Raw genomic sequence first — 25,315 nt, 5'->3', positions numbered from 1 at the left:
ACAAGTAAACACGCTGCAGAACTGCTTGTATCAGACATGATATCACACACAAGTAAATACATTGCAGGATTGCTTATATCAGACATGATATCACACACAAGTAAACACACTGCAGGAGCACTTGTATCGCACACAAGTAAACACACTGCAGAACTGCTTTTATCAGACATGATATCACACCCAAGTAAATACATTGCAGGACTGCTTGTATCAGACATGATATCACACACAAGAAAACACGCTGTAGAAGTGCTTGTATCAGACATGATATCACACACAAGAAAACACGCTGTAGAAGTGCTTGTATCAGACATGATATCACACCCAAGTAAATACATTGCAGGACTGCTTGTATCAGACATGATATCACACAAGAAAACACGCTGTAGAAGTGCTTGTATCAGAAATGATATCACACACAAGAAAACACGCTGTAGAAGTGCTTGTATCAGACATGATATCACACCCAAGTAAATACATTGCAGGACTGCTTGTATCAGACATGATATCACACAAGAAAACACGCTGTAGAAGTGCTTGTATCAGAAATGATATCACACACAAGAAAACACGCTGTAGAAGTGCTTGTATCAGACATGATATCACACCCAAGTAAATACATTGCAGGACTGCTTGTATCAGACATGATATCACACAAGAAAACACGCTGTAGAAGTGCTTGTATCAGAAATGATATCACACACAAGAAAACACGCTGTAGAAGTGCTTGTATCAGACATGATATCACACCCAAGTAAATACATTGCAGGACTGCTTGTATCAGACATGATATCACACCCAAGTGAATACATTGCAAGACTGCTTGTATCAGACATGATATCACACAAGTAAACACGCTGCAGGAGCGCTTGAATCGCACGTGATATCACAGACAAGTAAACACGCTGCAGAACTGCTTGTATCAGACATATCACACAAAAGAAAACATGCTGCAGGACTGCTTGTATCGTACATGATATCACACACAAGTACACACGCTACAGGAGTGCTTGTATCACACACAAGTCAACACGCTGCAGAACTGCTTGTATCGCACATGATATCACACACAAGTAAACATACTGCAGGACTGCTTGTATCGCACATGATATCACACACCAGTAAACATGCTGCAGGACTGCTTGTGTCGCACATGATATCACGCTGCAGGACTGCTTGTATCGCACATATCACATCACACATGGAATTTTTTTGCTGATATTGGAAAAATATCCGATACGGTTACCAGCCCCAGTTGTTTAAGATCCATGAGGGGACCGCAGAGATTGTTGTTCACAAAGTGGGAGGAGTTTAGTTCTTACTTGAGGAAGTAGCGCTGGCCAGTCGGCGTCTTGGCCATCTCCCAGCCGTGGGGGAGGGGCATGTCGTCGGGCACGATGGGCTGGGCCGCCGCCGCCGCCACCACCACCGCGTCGGGCATGTTGACGGGCAGCGAGGCCGGCGAGGAATGGGCGCGGACGTGGTGAGGCGTGAGGGAGGCGCACGCTCCTCCGTCCGAGCTGGCCTGACGGGAATCAAACGCAAGAGTTGCACAAAAAAAGGGTGCGTGAATCAGGGGTCAAAGGTCGAGAGGAAGCCAGCTGATAACTCCCTATCTGTCACGCCCTTTTATGGGCGCGTTCCTGAGGAGCCTAAAAACATTCAATGACGTGACTTACACTTTTTTCTCTGTGCAGAAGAAGAATGGAGACAGGAAGTTACCAACAATAACACCTTAATTACACGTTAATAACAAACAATTTAAAATGTTGATAACATAAGAACTATAAAATGTTAACATAAAAACTCGAATAGATAGACAAAAAGATTGCCGCACAAACATTTGGGACAAGTTTGGGTAAATATTAAAATAATTAGAGGGGGGGGGGGCTGCTATGAATAATAACACAATAATTACACATTGATAAAATAAAAAAAAACACTTTAAAATATTGATACCAAAATACTACTAAACAGCGTTATAGTCCTACCAAAATAATTTTACAGCACAATTGTTTGGGAGAAACATATTTTTTAAAATCTTATTAACTATTATAGTTATTAGGTTTTATATTGTCAAATATTAACGTATTATTATTCATTTTTGCATCTCATAGCACATAATTGTGATGCATTCAAGGAACCTTCATTTAAGTTGGAAACAGAGGCGTCACTATAGAGAGGCTTCTAAGGAGTCTAATCATCATCATCCTCATAATAACAACAACAACAATAATAATAATAATTATAATAATAATAAAGAGGTCATATTAAAGAGCAAAATGGGGCCCATCCATCCATTTCCTACCGCGTGTCCCGTTCGGGGCATAGGTAGGGGGGTTTCATTTTTGCATCTCATAGCACATAATTGTGATGCATTCAAGGACACTTCATTTAAGTTGGAAACAGAGGCATCACGGTGGAGAAACTCCTAAAGAGTCTAATCATCATCATCACCATAATAAGAAGAAGAAGAACAACAACAACAATAATAATAATAATAAAAAATGAAGTGAAGTGAATTATATTTATATAGCGCTTTTCTCTAGTGACTCAAAACGCTTTACATAGTGAAACCCAATATCTAAGTTACATTTAAAGCAGTGTGGGTGGCACTGGGAGCAGGTGGGTAAAGTGTCTTGCCCAAGGACACAACGGCAGTGACTAGGATGGTAGAAGCGGGAATCGAACCTGCAACCCTCAAGTTGCTGGCACGGCCACTCTACCAACCGAGCTATACCGCCAAAGAGGTCATATTAAAGAGCAAAATGGGGCCCATCAATCCATTTTCTACCGCTTGTCCCGTTCGGGGTCTCGGCAGGGTGGGGGTTCATTTTTGCATCTCATAGCACATAATTGTGATGCATTCAAGGACCTTTCATTTAAGTTGGAAACAGAGGAGAGGCTCCTAAGGAGTCTAACAATAATAACATTGATAAAAAGGTCACATTAAAGAGCAAAATCTGGGCCATCCATCCATTTCCTACCGCTTGTCCCGCTCGGGGTGGCAGGGGGGGAAAAGGGGCGGGGGTTATTTTTGCATCTCATAGCACATAATTGTGATGCATTCAAGGACCCTTCATTTAAGTTGGAAACAGAATAGAAAGGCTCCTAAGGAGTTCAACAATAATAATAATACTAATAATAATAATAAAGAGGTCATATCAAAGAGCAAAATGGGGCACATCCATCCATTTTCTACTGCTTGTCCCGTTCGGGGTCGCTTAATTTTTGCATCTCATAGGATATAATTGTGATGCATTCACGGACCCTTCATTTAAGTTGGAAACAGAGGAGAGGCTCTTAAGGAGTCAAATAATAATACTACTAATAATAATAATAATAAAGAGGTCATATCAAAGAGCAAAATATGGGCCATCCATCCATTTCCTACCGCTTGTCCCGTTCGGGGTCGCTTAATTTTTGCATCTCATAGCACATAATTGTGATGCATTCACGGACTCTTCATTTAAGTTGAAAACAGAGGAGAGGCTCTTAAGGAGTCAAATAATAATAGTAATAATAATAATAAAGAGGTCATATCAAAGAGCAAAATGGGGCGCATCCATCCATTTCCTACTGCTTGTCCCGTTCGGGTAGCAGGGGGGAAAGGGGGCGGGGGTTATTTTTGCATCTCATAGCACATAATTGTGATGCATTCAAGGACCTTTCATTTATGTTGGAAACAGAGGAGAGGCTCCTAAGGAGTCTAATAATAATAACATTGATAAAAAGGTCATATTAAAGAGCACAATCTGGGCCATCCATCCATTTCCTACCGCTTGTCCCGTTCGGGGTGGCAGGGGGGAAAAGGGGGCGGGGGTTATTTTTGCATCTCATAGCACATAGTTGTGGTGCATTCAAGGACCTTTCATTTATGTTGGAAACAGAGAGGCTCCTAAGGAGTCTAATAATAATAACATTGATAAAAAGGTCATATTAAAGAGCAAAATGGGGCCCATCCATCCATTTCCTACCGCTTGTCCCGTTCGGGGTTGCTTAATTTTTGCATCTCATAGGACATAATTGTGATGCATTCACGGACCCTTCATTTAAGTTGGAAACAGAGGAGAAGCTCCTAAGGAGTCTAATAATAATAATAATAATAAAAAGGTCATATTAAAGAGCAAAATGGGGCCCATCCATCCATTTCCTACCGCTTGTCCCGTCCTGGTCGCAGGGGGGAAAGGAGGCGGGGGTTATTTTTGCATCTCATAGCACATAATTGTGATGCATTCAAGGACCCTTCATTTAAGTTGGAAACAGAGGAGAGGCTCTTAAGGAGTCAAATAATAATACTAATAATAATAATAAAGAGGTCATATCAAAGAGCAAAATGGGGCGCATCCATCCATTTCCTACTGCTTGTCCCGTTCGGGTAGCAGGGGGGAAAGGGTGCGGGGGTTATTTTTGCATCTCATAGCACATAATTGTGGTGCATTTAAGGACCTTTCATTTATGTTGGAAACAGAGGAGAGGCTCCTAAGGAGTCTAATAATAATAACATTGATAAAAAGGTCATATTAAAGAGCAAAATCTGGGCCATCCATCCATTTCCTACCGCTTGTCCCGTTCGGGGTCGCAGGGGGGAGAAGGGGGCGGGGGTTATTTTTGCATCTCATAACACATAGTTGTGGTGCATTCAAGGACCCTTCATTTAAGTTGGAAACAGAATAGAAAGGCTCCTAAGGAGTTCAACAATAATAATAATACTAATAATAATAATAAAGAGGTCATATCAAAGAGCAAAATGGGGCACATCCATCCATTTTCTACTGCTTGTCCCCGTTCGGGGTCGCTTAATTTAAGTTGGAAACAGAGGAGAGGCTCCTAAGGAGTCTGATAATAATAATAATAATAATAATAACAAGGAGGTCATATTAAAGAGCAAAATGGGGCCCATCCATCCATTTCCTACCGCTTGTCCCGTCCTGGTCGCAGGGGGGAAAGGAGGCGGGGGTTATTTTTGCATCTCATAGCACATAATTGTGATGCATTCAAGGAACCTTCATTTAAGTTGGAAACAGAGGCGTCACTATAGAAAGGCTCCTAAGGAGTTCAATAATAATAATAATAATAATAATAATAATAATAAAGAGGTCATATCTAAGAACACAACGGGGCCCATCCATCCATTTTTTACCGCTTGTCCCGTTCGGGGTCGCGGCGGCGGGTGGGAGGGGGTGAGGAGGTGTTTCATTTTTGCATCTCATAGCACAATATTGTGATGCATTCAAGGACCCTTTATTTAAGTTGGAAACAAGCGTCGCAATGGACAGGCTCCTATGGAGTCTAATAATAATAATAATAATATTTAAGAGGTCATGTTAAAGAGCAAAATGGGGCCATCCATCCATTTCCTACCGCTTGTCCCGTTCGGGGTCGCAGGAGAGAAAGGGGGCGGGGGTTATTTTTGCATCTCATAGCACATAACTGTGATGCATTCAAGGACCTTTCATTTAAGTTGGAAACAGAGGTGTCACTATAGAAAGGCTCCTAAGGAGTTCAACAATAATAATAATACTAATAATAATAATAAAGAGGTCATATCAAAGAGCAAAATGGGGTACATCCATCCATTTTCTACTGCTTGTCCCGTTCGGGGTCGCTTAATTTTTGCATCTCATAGCACATAATTGTGATGCATTCAAGGACCTTTCATTTATGTTGGAAACAGAGGAGAGGCTCTTAAGGAGTCAAATAATAATAACATTGATAAAAAAGTTCACATTAAAGAGCAAAATCTGGGCCATCCATCCATTTCCTACTGCTTGTCCCGTTCGGGGTCGTAGGGGGGAAAAGGGGCGGGGGTTATTTTTGCATTTCCTAGCACATAATTGTGATGCATTCAAGGACCCTTCATTTAAGTTGGAAACAGAGGCGTCACTATAGAAAGGCTCCTAAGGAGTTCAACAATAATAATAATACTAATAATAATAATAAAGAGGTCATATCAAAGAGCAAAATGGGGCACATCCATCCATTTTCTACTGCTTGTCCCGTTCGGGGTCGCTTAATTTTTGTGATGCATTCAGGGACCCTTAATTTAAGTTGGAAACAGAGGAGAGGCTCCTAAGGAGTCTAATAATAATAACATTGATAAAAAGGTCATATTAAAGAGCAAAATCTGGGCCATCCATCCATTTTCTACAGCTTGTCCCGTTTGGGGACGCAGGGGGGGAAGGGGGGGGGGTTATTTTTGCATCTCATAACGCATAGTTGTGGTGCATTCAAGGACCTTTCATTTAAGTTGGAAACAGGAGAAGCTCCTAAGGAGTCTAATAATAATAACATTGATAAAAAAGGTCATATTAAAGAGCAAACTCTGGGCCATCCATCCGTTTCTACCGCTTGTCCCGTCCCGGTCGCAGGGGGGAAAGGCGGCGGGGGTTATTTTTGCATCTCATAGCACATAATTGTGATGCATTCAAGGACCCTTCATTTAAGTTGGAAACAGAATAGAAAGGCTCCTAAGGAGTTCAACAATAATAATAATACTAATAATAATAATAAAGAGGTCATATCAAAGAGCGAAATGGGGCACATCCATCCATTTTCTACTGCTTGTCCCGTTCGGGGTCGCTTAATTTTTGCATCTCATAGGACATAATTGTGATGCATTCACGGACCCTTCATTTAAGTTGGAAACAGGAGAGGCTCCTAAGGAGTCAAATAATAATAATAATAATAATAATAATAATAATAAAGAGGTCATATAAAGAGCGCTGCGACCCCAAAAGGGAATAAGCGGTAGAAAATGGATGGATGTAAAGAGCAAAATAGGGCCCATCCATCCATTTTCTACGTCTTGTCCCGTTCGGGGTCGCTTAATTTTTGCATCTCATAGGACATAATTGTGATGCATTCACGGACCCTTCATTTAAATTTGAAACAGAGGAGAGGCTCTTAAGGAGTCTAATAATAATATTAATAATAATAATAATAATAACAACAAAGAAGTCATATTAAAGAGCAAAATGGGGCCCATCCATCCATTTTCTACCGCTTGTCCTGTTCGTGGTTGCGCAGGGTTTCATTTTTGCATTTCATAGCACATAATTGTGATGCATTCAAGGAACCTTCATTTAATAATAATAATAATACAAATATATAAGAGGTCATGTTAAACAGCAAAATGGGCCATCCATCCATTTCCTACCGCTTGTCCCGTTCGGGGTGGCAGAGGGGAGAAGGGGGCGGGGGTTATTTTTGCATCTCATAGCACATAGTTGTGGTGCATTCAAGGACCTTTCATTTATGTTGGAAACAGAGGTGTCACTATAGAAAGGCTCCTAAGGAGTTCAACAATAATAATATTACTAATAATAATAATAAAGAGGTCATATTAAAGAGCAAAATCTGGGCCATCCATCCATTCCTACCGCTTGTCCCGTTCGGGGTCGCAGGGGGGAAAGGGGGCGGGGGTTATTTTTGCATCTCATAGCACATAATTGTGATGCATTCAAGGAGCCTTCATTTTTGTTGGAAACAGAGGAGAGGCTCCTAAGGAGTCAAATAATAATAACGTTTCTAAAAAGTTCATGTTAAAGAGCAAAATGGGGCCCATCCATCCATTTCTACCGCTTGTCCCGTTCGGGGTGGCAGGGGGGAAAGGGGGCGGGGGTTATTTTTGCATCTCATAGCACATAACTGATGCATTCAAGGACCCTTCATTTAAGTTGGAAACAGAATAGAAAGGCTCCTAAAGAGTTCAACAATAATAATAATACTAATAATAATAATAAAGAGGTCATATCAAAGAGCAAAGGGGGCACATCCATCCATTTTCTACTGCTTGTCCGTTCGGGGTCGCTTAATTTTTGTGATGCATTCGGGGACCCTTCATTTATGTTGGAAGCAGAGGAGAAGCTCCTAAGGACTCTAATAATAATAACATTTATAAAAAGGTCATATTAAAGAGCAAAATCTGGCCATCCATCCATTTCCTACCGCTTGTCCCGTTCGGGTGGCAGGGGGGAGAAGGGGGCGGGGGTTATTTTTGCATCTCATAGCACATAGTTGTGGTGCATTCATGGACTCTTCATTTAAGTTGGAAACAGAGGAGAGGGCTCCTAAGGAGTCTAACAATAATAATAATAATAATAATACAGATATTTAAGAGGTCATGTTAAACAGCAAAATGGGGCCCATCCATCCCATTTCCTACCGCTTGTCCCGTTCGGGGTCGCAGGGGGGAAAGGGGGCGGGGGTTATTTTTGCATCTCATAGCACATAGACATAGTTGTGTGCATTCAAGGACCCTTCATTTATGTTGGAAACAGAGAGGCTCCTAAGGAGTCTAACAATAATAACATTGATAAAAAAGTTCATATAAAGAGCAAAATCTGGGCCATCCATCCATTTCCTACCGCTTGTCCCGTTCGGGGTGGCAGGGGGGAAAAGGAGCGGGGGTTATTTTTGCATCTCATAGCACATAATTGTGATGCATTCAAGGACCCTTCATTTAAGTTGGAAACAGAGGTGCTACTATAGAAAGGCTCCTAAAGAGTTCAAAAATAATAATAATACTAATAATAATAATAAAGAGGTCATATCAAAGAGCGAAATGGGGCACATCCATCCATTTTCTACTGCTTGTCCCGTTCGGGGTCGCTTAATTTTTGTGATGCATTCAGGGACCCTTGGAACAGAGGAGAAGCTCCTAAGAGTCTAATAATAACATTGATAAAAAGGTCATATTAAAGAGCAAAATCTGGGCCATCCATCCATTTCTACGCTTGTCCCGTTCGGGGTGGCAGGGGGGAAAGGGGGCGGGGTTATTTTTGCATCTCATAGCACATAATTGTGATGCATTCAAGGACCCTTCATTTAGTTGAAACAGAATCGAAAGGCTCCTAAGGAGTTCAACAATAATACTAATACTAATAATAATAATAAAGAGGTCATATCAAAGAGGCAAAAGGGCACATCCATCCATTTTCTACTGCTTGTCCCGTTCGGGGTCGCTTAATTTTTGCATCTCATAGGACATAATTGTGATGCATTCACGGACCCTTCATTTAAGTTGGAAACAGAGGGAGAGGCTCTTAAGGAGTCAAATAATAATAGTAATAATAATAAAGAGCAAAATGGGGCACATCCATCCATTTTCTACCGCTTGTCCCGTTCGGGGTCGCTTAATTTTTGCATCTCATAGCACATAATTGTGATGCATTCACGGACTCTTCATTTAAATTGAAAACAGAGGAGAGGCTCTTAAGGAGTCAAATAATAACAACATTGATAAAAAAGTTCACATTAAAGAGCAAATCTGGGCCATCCATCCGTTTCTACCGCTTGTCCCGTTCGGGGTGGCAGGGGGAAAAGGGGGCGGGGGTTATTTTTGCATCTCATAGCACATAACTGTGATGCATTCAAGGACCTTTCATTTATGTTGGAACAGAGGAGAGGCTCCTAAGGAGTCTAATAATAATAACATTGATAAAAAAGTTCATGTTAAAGAGCAAAATCTGGGCCATCCATCCATTTTCTACCGCTTGTCCCGTTCAGGGTTGCAGGGGGAAAGGGGGCGGGGGTTATTTTTGCATCTCATAGCACATAATTGTGATGCATTCAAGGATCTTTCATTTAAGTTGGAAACAGAGGCGTCACTATAGAAAGGCTCCTAAGGAGTTCAACAATAATAATAATACTAATTATAATAATAAAGAGGTCATATCAAAGAGCAAAATGGGGCACATCCATCCATTTTCTACTGCTTGTCCGTTCGGGGGTCGTTTAATTTTGTGATGCATTCAGGGACCCTTCATTTAAGTTGGAAAACAGAGGAGAGGCTCCTAAGGAGCCTAATAATAATAACATTGATAAAAAGGTCATATTAAAGAGCAAAATCTGGGCCATCCATCCATTTCCTACCGCTTGTCCCGTTCGGGGACGCAGGGGGAAAAGGGGGCGGGGGTTATTTTTGCATCTCATAGCACATAATTGTGATGCATTCAAGGACCCTTCATTTAAGTTGGAAACAGAGGCGTCACTATAGAAAGGCTCCTAAGGAGTTCAACAATAATAATAATAATACTAATAATATAAAGAGGTCATATCAAAGAGCAAAATGGGGTACATCCATTCATTTTCTACTGCTTGTCCCGTTCGGGGTCGCTTAATTTTTGTGATGAATTCAAGGACCCTTCATTTAAGTTGGAAACAGAGGAGAGGCTCCTAAGGAGTCTAATAATAATGACATTGATAAAAAGGTCATATTAAAGAGCAAAATCTGGGCCATCCATCCATTTCCTACCGCTTGTCCCGTTCGGGGACGCAGGGGGGAAAAGGGGGCGGGGGTTATTTTTGCATCTCATAGCACATAATAGTGGTGCATCAAGGACCCTTCATTTAAGTTGGAAACAGAATAGAAAGGCTCCTAAGGAGTTCAACAATAATAATAATACTAATAATAATAATAAAGAGGTCATATCAAAGAGCAAAATGGGGCACATCCATCCATTTTCTACTGCTTGTCCCGTTCGGGGTCGCTTAATTTAAGTTGGAAACAGAGGAGAGGCTCCTAAGGAGTCTGATAATAATAATAATAATAATAATAACAAGGAGGTCATATTAAAGAGCAAAATGGGGCCCATCCATCCATTTCTACCGCTTGTTCCGTTCGGGGTTGCGCAGGGTTTCATTTTTGTATTTCATAGCACATAATTGTGATGCATCAAGGAACCTTCATTTAAGTTGGAAACAGAGGCGTCACTATAGAAAGGCTCCTAAGGAGTTCAATAATAATAATAATACTAATAATAATAATAAAGAGGTCATATCTAAGAACACAACGGGGCCCATCCATCCATTTTTTACCGCTTGTCCCGTTCGGGTCGCGGCGGCGGGTGGGAGGGGGTGAGGAGGTGTTTCATTTTTTGCATCTCATAGCACGTAAAATTGTGATGCATTCAAGGACCCTTCATTTAGGTTGGAAACAGAGGCGTCGCTATGGAGAGGCTCCTAAGGAGTCTAATAATAACAATAATAATAATAATAATAATAATACAAATATTTAAGAGGTCATGATAAAGAGCAAAATGGGGCCCATCCATCCATTTCTACCGCTTGTCCCGTTCGGGGTGGCAGGGGTGAAAGGGGGCGGGGGTTATTTTTGCATGTCATAGCACATAATTGTGACGCATTCAAGGACCCTTCATTTTTGTTGGAAACAGAGGAGAGGCTCCTAAGGAGTCTAACAATAATAACGTTTCTAAAAAGTTCATGTTAAAGAGCAAAATGGGGCCCATCCATCCATTTTTCTACCGCTTGTCCCGTCCGCCGGAGCCTATTTGAGCTGCATTCGGCCACTTACTTGTCTGGAGTGCGTCCGGGGGTCGGGCTGGCGGAAGAAGGAGTCCGGCAGCTTCTCATCCTCATGGGCAGGGAGGCGGGCTGCTGGGCGGCCTTGCTGGGGTTCATGACGGCGCTGAAGAGGGCCTCCAGCTCCGTCTGGGAGTCCCCGCGCACATGCACCACCTGCTGGCCGGCCGGGGGAGCGCCGCGGTGGGCGTCCATGTGGCCCCCGCGGTAACCTTCGCCTGAAATGTGCAACTGGAGACAAGAGACGAGACGTGCGTGGACGCTGCGTGACAATACGTGACGTTACGTGATCGGATTGTTTACACTCCCCGCCCCCCCCCCACTCCTGTCTAACCCGCCCCAGCAGAACTTTTGCTTCCACTCCCCAACTTCTTTAAAAAGTTACAAAAAGCCCACACAAAAGTGTCCGAGTGTAGCGAGGAAAGTGGCGTGGCAATGCGTGGGCGGAGGACAAAAGTGGACCTACCTCCACGCAGACTGTCCGCCCGCCGTCTCCTCTTCACGGCACCGACTAATCCCGACTCGCGTCCGACGGAGGAGGAAAAAAAAAAAAAAAAAAAAAAAAAGAATCCACTCGGGACGGGACGTCGTCGGGACAAATCCCAGCCGCGAGCTTTGCGTGTGCGCGTCCACTCGCACGTTCATGTGATGGCGCGCATGGGCGGGGCTGCAGCCTTTAAAGCCGCACGCCGAACTTTTTGCCACACAATCGACGTGATTTACGCCGATAACCCCCGCTCCAATGTTGTTGTTTTTTGGCAGCAAAAACACCCAAAAAGGCGCGGAGTGACGTAAAAGTCTAATCCGATCCGAAAAAAATGTTTCCGTCCGACGTTTATTTTCGTTTTTATTCCACTGGGAAGTTGTCCCAACAAAACATCCGGGCCGAGGGCGCCCTCTGCTGGAAAACACGCGCACTGCACTGCCACACATAAGGTCATTTCACCCAGAGACATGTTCTAAGGCAGGAGTCAGCAGAGACATGTTCTAAGGCAGGGGTCAGCAGAGACATGTTCTAAGGCAGAGGTCAGCAGAGACACGTTCTAAGGCAGGGGTCAACAGAGACATGTTCTAAGGCAGAGGTCAGCAGAGACATGTTCTAAGGCAGAGGTCAGCAGAGACATGTTCTAAGGCAGGGGTCAGCAGAGACATGTTCTAAGGCAGGGGTCAGCAGAGACATGTTCTAAGGCAGGGGTCAGCAGAGACATGTTCTAAGGCAGGGGTCAGCAGAGACATGTTCTAAGGCAGGGGTCAGCAGAGACATGTTCTAAGGCAGGGGTCAGCAGAGACATGTTCTAAGGCAGGGGTCAGCAGAGACATGTTCTAAGGCAGGAGTCAGCAGAGACATGTTCTAAGGCAGGGGTCAGCAGAGACATGTTCTAAGGCAGAGGTCAGCAGAGACACGTTCTAAGGCAGGGGTCAACAGAGACATGTTCTAAGGCAGAGGTCAGCAGAGACATGTTCTAAGGCAGAGGTCAGCAGAGACATGTTCTAAGGCAGGGGTCAGCAGAGACATGTTCTAAGGCAGGGGTCAGCAGAGACATGTTCTAAGGCAGGGGTCAGCAGAGACATGTTCTAAGGCAGGGGTCAGCAGAGACATGTTCTAAGGCAGGGGTCAGCAGAGACATGTTCTAAGGCAGGGGTCAGCAGAGACATGTTCTAAGGCAGGGGTCAGCAGAGACATGTTCTAAGGCAGAGGTCAGCAGAGACATGTTCTAAGGCAGGGGTCAGCAGAGACATGTTCTAAGGCAGGGGTCAGCAGAGACATGTTCTAAGGCAGGGGTCAGCAGAGACATGTTCTAAGGCAGGGGTCAGCAGAGACATGTTCTAAGGCAGGGGTCAGCAGAGACATGTTCTAAGGCAGGGGTCAGCAGAGACATGTTCTAAGGCAGGGGTCAGCAGAGACATGTTCTAAGGCAGAGGTCAGCAGAGACATGTTCTAAGGCAGAGGTCAGCAGAGACACTCACTCACACACACACCTACACACTAAATGTATAAAACTACAATTAAAAAAAGTAATGGTTGAAATCAATTGTCTTAGTTTTAGCTAGCTAGGCTAGGCTAGGCCCTGTGAAATATGTACACAAGCGTACGTCTGAACTACCTAATTGTGTGTGATCTGTACACACATACACACACACACACACACACACACAAAATGTATAAAACTACAATTAAAAAAAGTAATGGTTCGAATCAAGTTATCTTAGTTTTAGCTAAATAGGCTAAGCTAGACTAGGCTACGCTAGGCCATGTGAAATATGTACATGAGTGTACGTCTGAACTGCCTAATTGTGTGTAATCTGTACACACTCACTCACACGCACGAACACACACACACACACACACACACACACACACACACACACACACACACACACACACTAAATGTATAAAACTACAATTAAAAAAAGTAATAGTTGAAATCAATTGTCTTAGTTTTAGCTATGCTAGGCTAGGCTAGGCCCTGTGAAATATGTACATGAGTGTACGTCTGAACTACCTAATTGTGTGTGATCTGTACACACTCACTCACACACACAAAATGTATAAAACTACAATTAAAAAAAAGTAATGGTTCGAATCAAGTTATCTTAGTTTTAGCTAAATAGGCTAAGCTAGGCTACGCTAGGCCATGTGAAATATGTACATGAGTGTACGTCTGAACTGCCTAATTGTGTGTAATTTGTACACACACACTCACACGCACACACTAAATGTATAAAACTACAATTACAAAAAGTAATGGTTGAAATCAATTGTCTTAGTTTTAGCTAGCTAGGCTAGGCTAGGCCATGTGAAATATGTACACAAGCGTACGTCTGAACTGCCTAATTGTGTGTGATCTGTACACACACACACACACACACACACACACACACACAAAATGTATAAAACTACAATTAAAAAAAGTAATGGTTCGAATCAAGTTATCTTAGTTTTAGCTAAATAGGCTAAGCTAGGCTACGCTAGGCCATGTGAAATATGTACATGAGTGTACGTCTGAACTGCCTAATTGTGTCTAATCTGTACACACTCACTCACACACACAAATACACACACAATACACACACACACACACACACACACATATACACATACACACACTAAATGTATAAAACTACAATTAAAAAAAGTAATGGTTAAAATCAAGTTGTTTTAGTTTTAGCTAGCTAGGCTAGGCTAGGGGAGGCCCTGTGAAATATGTACACAAGCGTACATCTGAATTACCTAATTGTGTGTGATCTGTACACACACACACACACATACACACACTAAATGTATAAAACTACAATTAAAAAAAGTAATGGTTGAAATCAATTGTCTTAGTTTTAGCTATGCTAGGCTAGGCCCTGTGAAATATGTACACAAGCGTACGTCTGAACTACCTAATTGTGTGTGATCTGTACACACACACACACACACACACACACAAAATGTATAAAACTACAATTAAAAAAAGTAATGGTTCGAATCAAGTTATCTTAGTTTTAGCTAAATAGGCTAAGCTAGGCTATGCTAGGCCATGTGAAATATGTACATGAGTGTACGTCTGAACTGCCTAATTGTGTCTAATCTGTACACACACACACACACACACACACAAAATGTATAAAACTACAATTAAAAAAGTAATGGTTGAAATCAATTGTCTTAGTTTTAGCTAGGCTAGGCTAGGCTAGGCCCTGTGAAATATGTACACAAGCGTACGTCTGAACTACCTAATTGTGTGTGATCTGTACACACACACACACACACACAAAATGTATAAAACTACAATTAAAAAAAGTAATGGTTCGAATCAAGTTATCTTAGTTTTAGCTAAATAGGCTAGGCTAGGCTACGCTAGGCCATGTGAAATATGTACATGAGTGTACGTCTGAACTGCCTAATTGTGTGTAATCTGTACACACACCCTCACACACACACACACACACACACACACACACACATACACGCACTAAATGTATAAAACTACAATTAAAAAAAGTAATGGTTAAAATCAAGTTGTTTTGGTTTTAGCTAGCTAGGCTAGGCTAGGCTAGGGGAGGCCCTGTGAAATATGTACACAAGCGTACATCTGAATTACCTAATTGTGTGTGATCTGTACACACACACACACACACACACACACACACACACACACACACACACACACACACACACACAAAATGTATAAAACTACAATTAAAAAAGGTAATGGTTCAAATCAAGTTATCTTAGTTTTAACTAGCTAGGCTAGGCTAAGCTAGGCTACGCTAGGTCATGTGAATATGTACATGAGTGTACGTCTGAGCTGCCTAATTGTGTGTAATCTGTACACACTCACTCACACGTACACATACACATACACACACTAAATGTATAAAACTACAATTAAAAAAAGTAATGGTTAAAATCAAGTTGTCTTAGTTTTAGCTAGCCGGGCTAAGCTAGGCTAGGCTAAGCTAGGCTAGGCCAAGCTAGGCTAGGTTGGGCTAGGCTAGGCTAGGCCCTGTGAAATATGTCACAAGCGTACGTCTGAGCTGACTAATTGTGTCTAATCTGCACACACACACACACACACACACACACACACACACACACAAAATGTATAAAACTACAATTGAAAAATGTAATGGTTCGAATCAAGTTATCTGAGTTTTAGCTAAATAGGCTAAGCTAGGCTAAGCTAGGCTAGGCTACGCTAGGCCATGTGAAATATGTACATGAGTGTACGTCTGAGTTGCCTATTGTGTCTAATCTGTACACACACACACACACACACTAAATGTACAAAACTACAATTAAAAAAAGGTAAGTAATGGTTCAAATCAATTTATCTTAGTTTTACCTTGGCTAGGCTAGGCTAAGCTAGGCTAGGCCATGTGAAATATGTACACAAGTGTACGTCTGAACTGCCTAATTGTGTCTAATAAGTGTTACACACACACACAAAAATGTACAAAACTACAATAAAAAAAAAAGTAATAGTACAAGTCAGTTATCTTACTTTTAGCTAGGCTAGGCTAAGCTAGGCCATGTGAAATATGTACATAAGCGTACGTCTGAACTGCCTAATTGTGTCTAATAAGTGTGTACACCACACACACACACACACACACACACACACACACACACACACACAGACACACACAGACACGCAAAATGTACAAAACTACAATTTAAAAAAGTAAGTAATAGTACAAATCAAGTTACCTTGGTTTTAGCTAGGCTAAGCTAGGCTAGGCCATGTGAAATATGTACACAAGTGTACGTCTGAACTGCCTAATTGTGTCTAATAAGTGTACACACACAACACACACACACACACACACTAAATGTACAAAACTACAATTAAAAAAAGGTAAATAATGGTACAAATCAATTTATTTAGTTTTATCTTGGCTAGGCTAGGCCATGTGAAATATGTACACAATGTCTGAACTGCCTAATTGTGTCTAATAAGTGTGTACACACACACACACACACACACTAAATGAATAAAACTACAATAAAAGATGTAAAAGTACAAATCAAGTTATCTTGGTTTTAGCTAGGCTAAGCTAGGCTAGGCCATGTGAAATATGTACACAAGTGTACGTCTGAACTCTGCCTAATTGTGTCTAATAAGTGTACACACACACACACACACACACACTAAATGTACAAAACTACAATTAAAAAAAGGTAAATAATGGTACAAATCAATTTATCTTAGTTTTATCTTGGCTAGGCTAGGCCATGTGAAATATGTACACAATGTCTGAACTGCCTAATTGTGTCTAATAAGTGTGTACACACACACACACACACACACTAAATGAATAAAACTACAATAAAAGATGTAAAAGTACAAATCAAGTTATCTTGGTTTTAGCTAGGCTAAGCTAGGCTAGGCCATGTGAAATATGTACACAAGTGTACGTCTGAACTGCCTAATTGTGTCTAATAAGTGTACACACACACACACACACACACTAAATGTACAAAACTACAATTAAAAAAAGGTAAATAATGGTACAAATCAATTTATCTTAGTTTTATCTTGGCTAGGCTAGGCCATGTGAAATATGTACACAATGTCTGAACTGCCTAATTGTGTCTAATAAGTGTACACACACACGCACACACACACACACACTAAATGTATAAAACTACAATTAAAAAAAGTAAAAGTACAAATCAAGTTATCTTGGTTTTAGCTAGGCTAGGCTAAGCTAGGCCATGTGAAATATGTACATAAGTGTACGTCTGAACTGCTTAATTGTTTCCGATACACACACACACACTAAATGCACAAAACTACAATTAAAAAAAGGTAAGTAATGGTTCAAATCAATTTATCTTAGTTTTATCTTGGCTAGGCTAGGCTAAGCTAGGCTAGGCCATGTGAAATATGTACACAAGTGTACGTCTGAACTGCCTAATTGTGTCTAATAAGTGTACACACACACACACACACACTAAATGTATAAAACTACAATAAAAGATGTAAAAGTACAAATCAAGTTATCTTGGTTTTAGCTAGGCTAGGCTAAGCTAGGCCATGTGAAATATGTACATGAGTGTACGTCTGAACTGCTTAATTGTTTCCAATACACACACACACACACACACACACACTAAATGTACAAAACTACAATTTAAAAAAAGTAAGTAATAGTACAAATCAAGTTATCTTGGTTTTAGCTCGGCTAGGCTAAGCTAGGCTAGGCCATGTGAAATATGTACATAAGTGTACGTCTGAATTGCCTAATTGTTTCCAATATACACACACACACACACACACACAAACACACACACACACTAAATGTACAAAACTATGATTAAAAAAAGGTAAGTAATGGTGCAAATCAAGTTATCTTAGTTTTGGCTAGGCTAGGCTAGGTGTTCCCCACTGCTTTGTAGTAAAGCTAAGCTACGCTAACTGCTAGCTGAGATGACAGTAGTTGAAATGTAACATAAGACAAACGTGGGGGGGGTTGGGGGGGGGGGGGGTGTCCAAGGCCTCGCGGCACATTCCGTCTGTAAAGTGTTTGGTTTTTCCTGAGGAGGTGACGCTGGCTGGAATGCGCGGCCGCCTGCTTCCCGTTAAACGTGCCCGGCTAACGGCGGCAATCAGGAGGAGGAAACGTGAGGCGAGGAAGCCTGTCTTCAATTAAGGGGGGGGGGGCATGTTTGCGTCCCACTTTCACGCATTTTCAGACTTTTGTCCTGTTGGCGGCGTGTCTGTCCAGGGATTTGTGGTCATGGGCGTCGGACACGGAGGCTTGAGAGAGGAAGGAGAGGTGAGACAACAAGAGTCCTCAAGCAGGAATCCAAGCGGGACGCCATGTGGACGACGACTGTCCTCCTCCTCATGCTGTCCCCTCGTCTGACGGCCTCCGCTGTAGGTACTTTTGGACTTTTTACACTTTGGTACGCCGCGAAAAGATGGATCGTGGCCTGGAATTCTGCTTATTCAGTATAGAAAAGTCCTGGGAAAGTCGAGGTCTTTGAAGTATTCGAAGTCTAAGTATCCGCTTACAGAGAAGCCAATTTACGCTGCTCAAGGAAGGAAGGGGGAGAGAGGGAGGGAGGGAGGGAGAGAGAGTGGGGGGAGCGAGGGAGAGAAAGAGGGGGAGCGAGAAAGAGAGAGAAAGAGAGAGGGGGAGAGAGAGAGAGAAAGAGAGAGGAAGAGGGAGAGAGAGAGTGGGGGAGAGGGAGAAAGAGCGAGAGCGAGAGAGAGATAGAGAGAGAGTGACAGAGGGGTGAGAAGGAGGGAGGAAGAGAGAGAAAGAGAGAGAGGGAGCGAGGGGAGAGAGGGAGGGTAAGAGAGAAAGAGAGGGAGAGAGACAGTGGGGGGGAGAGAGAGGAGGGGAAGAGAGAGAGGGGTAGGGGAGAGAGAGAGAAAGAGAGAGAGAGGGGGAGGCGGAGAGAGCGAGAGAGAGATAGAGAGAGGGGTGGGGGAGAGAGGGAGAGAGAGGGCGAGAGAGAGGGGGGGGAGTGTGAGGGGGGGAGAGAGGGGGAGGCAGAGGGGGAGGGAGGAGAGAGACGAGAGAGGGAGGGAGGGAGAGAGGGAGGGAGAGAGGGAGGGGGAGAGAGATAGCAAGAAAGAGGGAGAGAGGGTGAGCGATGGGGGGGTGAGAGAGAGGGGGAGGCAGAGGGGGAGGGAGGAGAGAGAGAGAGAGGGAGGGAGGGGGAGAGAGATAGCGAGAGAGAAAGAGGGAGAGGGAGAGAGAGAGAGAGAGATAGAAATAGGGGGAGAAAGAGAGAGAGGGAGCGCGAGCAAGAGAGAGAGAGAAAGAGGGAAAGGGAGAGAGAGAGGGTGAGAAAGAGAGAGAGGGACAGACAGAGAGGGTAGGAGAGGGAGAGAGAGAGAGAGGGAGAGCGAGGGGAAGAGTGAGCAAGAGAGAGAGGGGGGGAAGAGGGAGAGAGAGAGGCAGAGCGAGAGAGAAAGAGAGAGAGAGAGTGAAAGAGAGAGAGGGGGGGAGAGTGAGGGAAAGAGGAAGAGAGAGAGAGACAGAGAGAGGGAGCGAGGGGGAGAGAAAGAGAGGGGGAAGAAAGAGAGAGAGGGTGAGATTGAGGGAGAGAGGGAGATGGAGAGAGAGGTGGAGAGGGAGAAGGAGAGATAGAGAGAGAGCAAGAGAGAGAGCAAGAGAGAGGGGGAGAGAGAGAGAGGGAATGCAAATGTTAGCATGCTAGTATGCTACAGTTAGCATGTGTCAAGTATGAAGTTGCATGACGGCTCCAACATTACTTGAAACAGTTAGCACGCTAACGTTAGCAAAGAAGTTTTCCTGCCCTGCTAGCGCCGTGTAAACTAGTTTGATTTTGTTTCAGGACCAGACTAGGACTCTCAACCAATCAGAGGCGGAGGTCAAGGAAGACTTCCCTGACACACCTGCTGACCCCGGCCGGGGGGAGGAGGGAGGGGTCAAAGGTCGCGACACCTGCTTCATCCCCTGTGACATCACCGTCCGGCTGCTGCGGGATGAGAAACAGTCAATCTGTGGTAAAAAAACAACAAAAAAGTTTGTTAGCATTGTTAGCTTTAGCACAGGGGAGTACAAACATTCAAACTGTGGTAGTAAAAAAAAAGTTTGTTAGCATCGTTAGCTTTAGCACAGGGGAGTACAAACATTCAAACTGTGGTAAAAAAAAAAAAGTTTGTTAGCATCGTTAGCTTTAGCACAGGGGAGTACAAACATGCAATCTGTGGTTAAAAAAAAAAAAAAAAAAAAAAAGTTTGTTAGCATCGTTAGCTTTAGCACAGATGAGTCCAAACATTCAATCTGTGGTAAAAAAAAAAAAATAACAGAAGAAAAGTTTAGCTTTAGCACAGGGGAGTCCAAACATTCAAACTGTGCGGAAAAAAATAAAAAAATGTTAGCATCGTTAGCTTTAGTACAGGGGAGTACAAACATTCAATCTGTAGTAAAAAGAAAAAAAACAGAAGAAAAGTTTAGCTTTAGCACAGGGGAGTCCAAACATTCAAACTGTGCGAAAAAAAAAAGGTTAGCATTGTTAGCTTTAGCACAGATGAGTCCAAACATTCAATCCGTGGTAAAAAAAAAAATAACAGAAGAAAAGTTTAGCTTTAGCACAGGGGAGTCCAAACATTCAAACTGTGCGAAAAAAAAAATATATATATACATGTTAGCATCGTTAGCTTTAGCACAGGGGAGTCCAAACATTCAATCTGTGGTAAAAAGAAAAAAAACACAAGAAAAGTTTAGCTTTAGCACAGGGGAGTCCAAACATTCAAACTGTGCGAAAAAAAAAAAAAAAAATGTTAGCATCGTTAGCTTTAGCACAGGGGAGTCCAAACATTCAATCTGTGGTAAAAAGAAAAAAAACACAAGAAAAGTTTAGCTTTAGCACAGGGGCGTCCAAACATTCAAACTGTGCGAAAAAAAAAATATATATATGTTAGCATTGTTAGCTTTAGCACAGGGGAGTCCAAACATTCAATCTGTGGTAAAAAGAAAAAAAACTGAAGAAAAGTTTAGCTTTAGCACAGGGGAGTCCAAACATTCAAACTGTGTGAAAAAAAAAATAAAAATGTTAGCATCGTTAACTTTAGCACAGATGAGTCCAAACATTCAATCTGTGGTAAAAAAAAAAAAATAACAGAAGAAAAGTTTAGCTTTAGCACAGGGGTGTCCAAACATTCAAACTGTGCGAAAAAAAAAAAATGTTAGCATCATTAGCTTTAGCACAGGAGAGTCCAAACATTCAATCTGTGGTAAAAAGAAAAAAAAAACAGAAGAAAAGTTTAGTTTTAGCACAGGGGAGTCCAAACATTCAAACTGTGCGAAAAAAAAAAAAATGTTAGCATTGTTAGCTTTAGCACAGGGGAATCCAAACATTCAATCTGTGGTAAAAAGAAAAAAAACTGAAGAAAAGTTTAGTTTTAGCACAGGGGAGTCCAAACATTCAAATTGTGCGAAAAAATAAAATAAAAATGTTAGCATCGTTAGCTTTAGCACAGGGGAGTCCAAACATTCAATCTGTGGTAAAAAGAAAAAAAACTGAAGAAAAGTTTATCTTTAGCACAGGGGATTCCGAACATTCAAACTGTGCGAAAAAAAAATATATATGTTAGCATCGTTAGCTTTAGCACAGATGAGTCCAAACATTCAATCTGTGGTAAAAAGAAAAAAAACAGAAGAAAAGTTTAGCTTTAGCACAGGGGAGTCCAAACATTCAAACTGTGCGAAAAAAAATTTTTTTTTAGCATTGTTAGCTTTAGCACAGGGGAGTCCAAACATTCAATCTGTGGTAAAAAGAAAAAAACAGAAGAAAAGTTTAGCTTTAGCACAGGGGAGTCCAAACATTCAAACTGTGCGAAAAAAAAAATATATATATGTTAGCATTGTTAGCTTTAGCACAGGGGAGTCCAAACATTCAATCTGTGGTAAAAAGAAAAAATAACAGAAGAAAAGTTTAGCTTTAGCACAGGGGAGTCCAAACATTCAAACTGTGCGGAAAAAAAAAAATGTTAGCATCGTTAGCTTTAGCACAGATGAGTCCAAACATTCAATCTGTGGTAAAAAGAAAAAAAACAGAAGAAAAGTTTAGCTTTAGCACAGGGGAGTCCAAACACTCAAACTGTGCGAAAAAAAAAATATATATATGTTAGCATCGTTAGCTTTAGCACAGGGGAGTCCAAACATCCAATCTGTGGTAAAATGAAAAAAAAAAAACAGAAGAAAAGTTTAGCTTTAGCACAGGGGAGTCCAAACATTCAAATTGTGCGAAAAAAAAAATAAAATGTTAGCATCGTTAGCTTTAGCACAGGGGAGTCCAAACATTCAATCCGTGGTAAAAAGAAAAAAAACACAAGAAAAGTTTAGCTTTAGCACAGGGGAGTCCAAACATTCAAACTGTGCGAAAAAAAAAAAATATATATGTTAGCATTGTTAGCTTCAGCACAGGGGAGTCCAAACATTCAATCTGTGGTAAAAAGAAAAAAAACAGAAGAAAAGTTTAGCTTTAGCACAGGGGAGTCCAAACATTCAAACTGTGCGGGGGAAAAAAAAAAAATGTTAGCATCGTTAGCTTTAGCACAGGGGACTCCAAACATATGATTTATGATAAAAAAAAAACTCCACAAAATATGCAATATTTCCCCCCAAAAAATATTTCAGAGTGTAATATTTGACGTGGAATAATTGGAGCCTTAAACATGTCAATAGTTCATAAAATTACATTTTGATTCATTATTATTTTTTGAGCAATGACAGGTTTGAAAAAAAAAAAAAGAAAATCACACTAAAAGTTATTTGCTACCCAAAAAGGTTAAAAAGGTGCATGTGTGTGTGTGTGGTGTGTGTGCGTGCGTGCGTGCGTGCGTGTGTGTGTGTGTGCGTGTGTGTGTGCTTGTGTGTGTGTGTGTGTGTGTGTGTGCGTGTGTGTGTGTGTGTGTGTGTGCAGGCCAGCTGCAGCAGTCGTTGTTGGCGTTCGGCCGCAGCAACAGGAAGTTGATGCGTGACGTGATGGAAGAACAACAGCGAGCTCTGGACGTCCTCACCAGTCAGGTCATTTTTAAAGTTTTTGATACATTATTCAAAAAAAATAATAATAATAAAATAAAAAAATATATATTATTAAAATTGGGATTAAAATATATATATTTTAATCCCACAACATTTTGGGGGGATCCAAAGCGGATTCCACTCGAAATGGTCAATGTTCAAATATTTTAATATTACTTTTTTAAAAAAAACTTTTAATGCCTAAATCCCAAGATCAACATCAGATCCATCCAGTGATTATAACTTTTTATTTGTTCATGTTTTATGCCTTTTTTGTCAAAAAGACAAACATGTTTTTCATATGGAAAACACATAAAATATGCAATATTTTCCTCTAAAAATATTCCCAAAAAAATTTGTTATTTTTTTCAAAATCCCATAAAATTTGGGGGGACTAAAAGCAGAATGCAATCCCCCAAATTTTTTTAAATACGTAATTATTATTATTTTCTTTCAACACTTAAATCTCAAGATCAATTATTTGTTGATTCTAACTTTTTTCTTTTTTACATGTTTTTCATATGGAAAACATAAAAAATGCAATATTTTCCTGAAAAAAGTTAAATATTTGGTTTTAATTAGAACTGTGAACAGATCGATAATAACAACATAGAATTTGATTCATTATTATTATTACTAATTTTAATAAATAAATAAAAATCCCACTAAAATTATTGGGGACCTAAAACGGACCCATTCCTAAAAGTGTTAAAAAATAAGCCATAAATATATATTTTTTACTTTCAACGTTTTAATCTCTAGATCAACTTCAGATTTATCCACCAATTTTAGGTTTTTAGTATTTTTCATGTTTTATGCCTTTTTTGTCAAAGACAAACATGTTTTTCATATGGAAAACACATAAAATATGCAATATTTTCCTCTTAAAATATTTTTGATACATTATTCTAAAATTTTTTTATTATTTTTTTCAAAATCCCATAAAATTTGGGGGGACTAAAAGCAGAATGCAATCCCCCAATTTTTTTTAAATACGTAATTATTATTATTTTCTTTCAACACTTAAATCTCAAGATCAAAATTTGTTGATTCTAACTTTTTTTTTTTTTTACATGTTTTTCATATGGAAAACATAAAAAATGCAATATTTTCCTGAAAAAAGTTAAATATTTGGTTTTAATTAGAACTGTGAACAGATCGATAATAACAACATAGAATTTGATTCATTATTATTATTACTAATTTTAATAAATTAAAAAAACACTAAAATTATTGGGGACCTAAAACGGACCCCATTCCTAAAAGTATTAAAAATAAGCCATAAATATATCTATTTTTACTTTCAACGTTTTAATCTCTAGATCAACTTCAGATTTATCCGCCAACTTTAGGTTTTTAGTATTTTTTCATGTTTTTTTATGCCTTTTTCGTTTAAGAAAATCATGGTTTTTTTCATGGAAAACACACCAAATATACTATATTTTCCCCCAAAATTTTTTGATACATTATTATTCTTAAAAAAAGTTTGCTTTTTTTTTTAAATCCCACAAAATTTGGGGTTATCCAAAGCGGAATCCACTCAAAATGTTTTAAAAAATATTTTAATATTATATCCAAAAATATTTCAAAGTGAAATATTTTATTTAATTAGAGCTGTGAATAGATCAATAACAACAACATTGATTTTGATTCAATATTATTATTTTTTAAAAATCCCACTAAAATTATTGAGGACCTAAAATGGACCCCACTCATAAAAGCGTTAAAAATAAGGAATAAATAAATATGTTTTTTTACTTTCCATGCTTCAATCTCTAGATCAACTTCAGATTCATCCGCCAATTTTAGAATTTTTGTATTTTTTCATGTTTTTGTTTTATGCCTTTTTTGTTAAAAAAAATTACACTTTTTCATATGGAAAACACGTTTTATTTAAAATTATTCTAAAAAAAGTTTTTTTTTTTAATCCCACAAAATTTTGGGATATCCAAAGCGGAATCCACTCAAAATGCTTTTAATAATATTT

The 25,315-nt window shown here is 40.5% G+C and overlaps 2 protein-coding genes across 2 annotated transcripts in view; one reads left to right on the top strand and one right to left on the bottom strand.

Annotated features, from left to right (window-relative positions):
- Positions 1-12,382, bottom strand: part of LOC133552073 (transcriptional coactivator YAP1-like) — a 47,008-nt gene extending 34,626 nt beyond the window's left edge. The window contains 4 exon segments of the mRNA XM_061899388.1: positions 1,323-1,525; positions 11,318-11,373; positions 11,376-11,556; positions 11,792-12,382. Coding sequence (XP_061755372.1) covers positions 1,323-1,525; positions 11,318-11,373; positions 11,376-11,520 — 404 coding nt within the window. The 5' untranslated portion in view covers positions 11,521-11,556; positions 11,792-12,382.
- The window catches only part of angptl5 (angiopoietin-like 5), a 39,579-nt gene that overhangs the window by 6,217 nt on the left and 8,047 nt on the right, over positions 1-25,315 (top strand). The window contains exons 2-4 of the mRNA XM_061899387.1: positions 18,547-18,698; positions 20,132-20,303; positions 23,228-23,331. Of these exons, the coding sequence (XP_061755371.1) occupies positions 18,547-18,698; positions 20,132-20,303; positions 23,228-23,331 (428 nt within the window). The remainder of the gene's footprint in view (positions 1-18,546; positions 18,699-20,131; positions 20,304-23,227; positions 23,332-25,315) is intronic.

Source organism: Nerophis ophidion, linkage group LG04 (genome assembly GCF_033978795.1).
Source record: "Nerophis ophidion isolate RoL-2023_Sa linkage group LG04, RoL_Noph_v1.0, whole genome shotgun sequence".
In the NCBI taxonomy this organism is placed as follows: Eukaryota; Metazoa; Chordata; class Actinopteri; order Syngnathiformes; family Syngnathidae; genus Nerophis; species Nerophis ophidion.
Note: the sequence above shows the minus strand (reverse complement) of the source record. Positions and strands in the feature narration are given on the sequence as shown.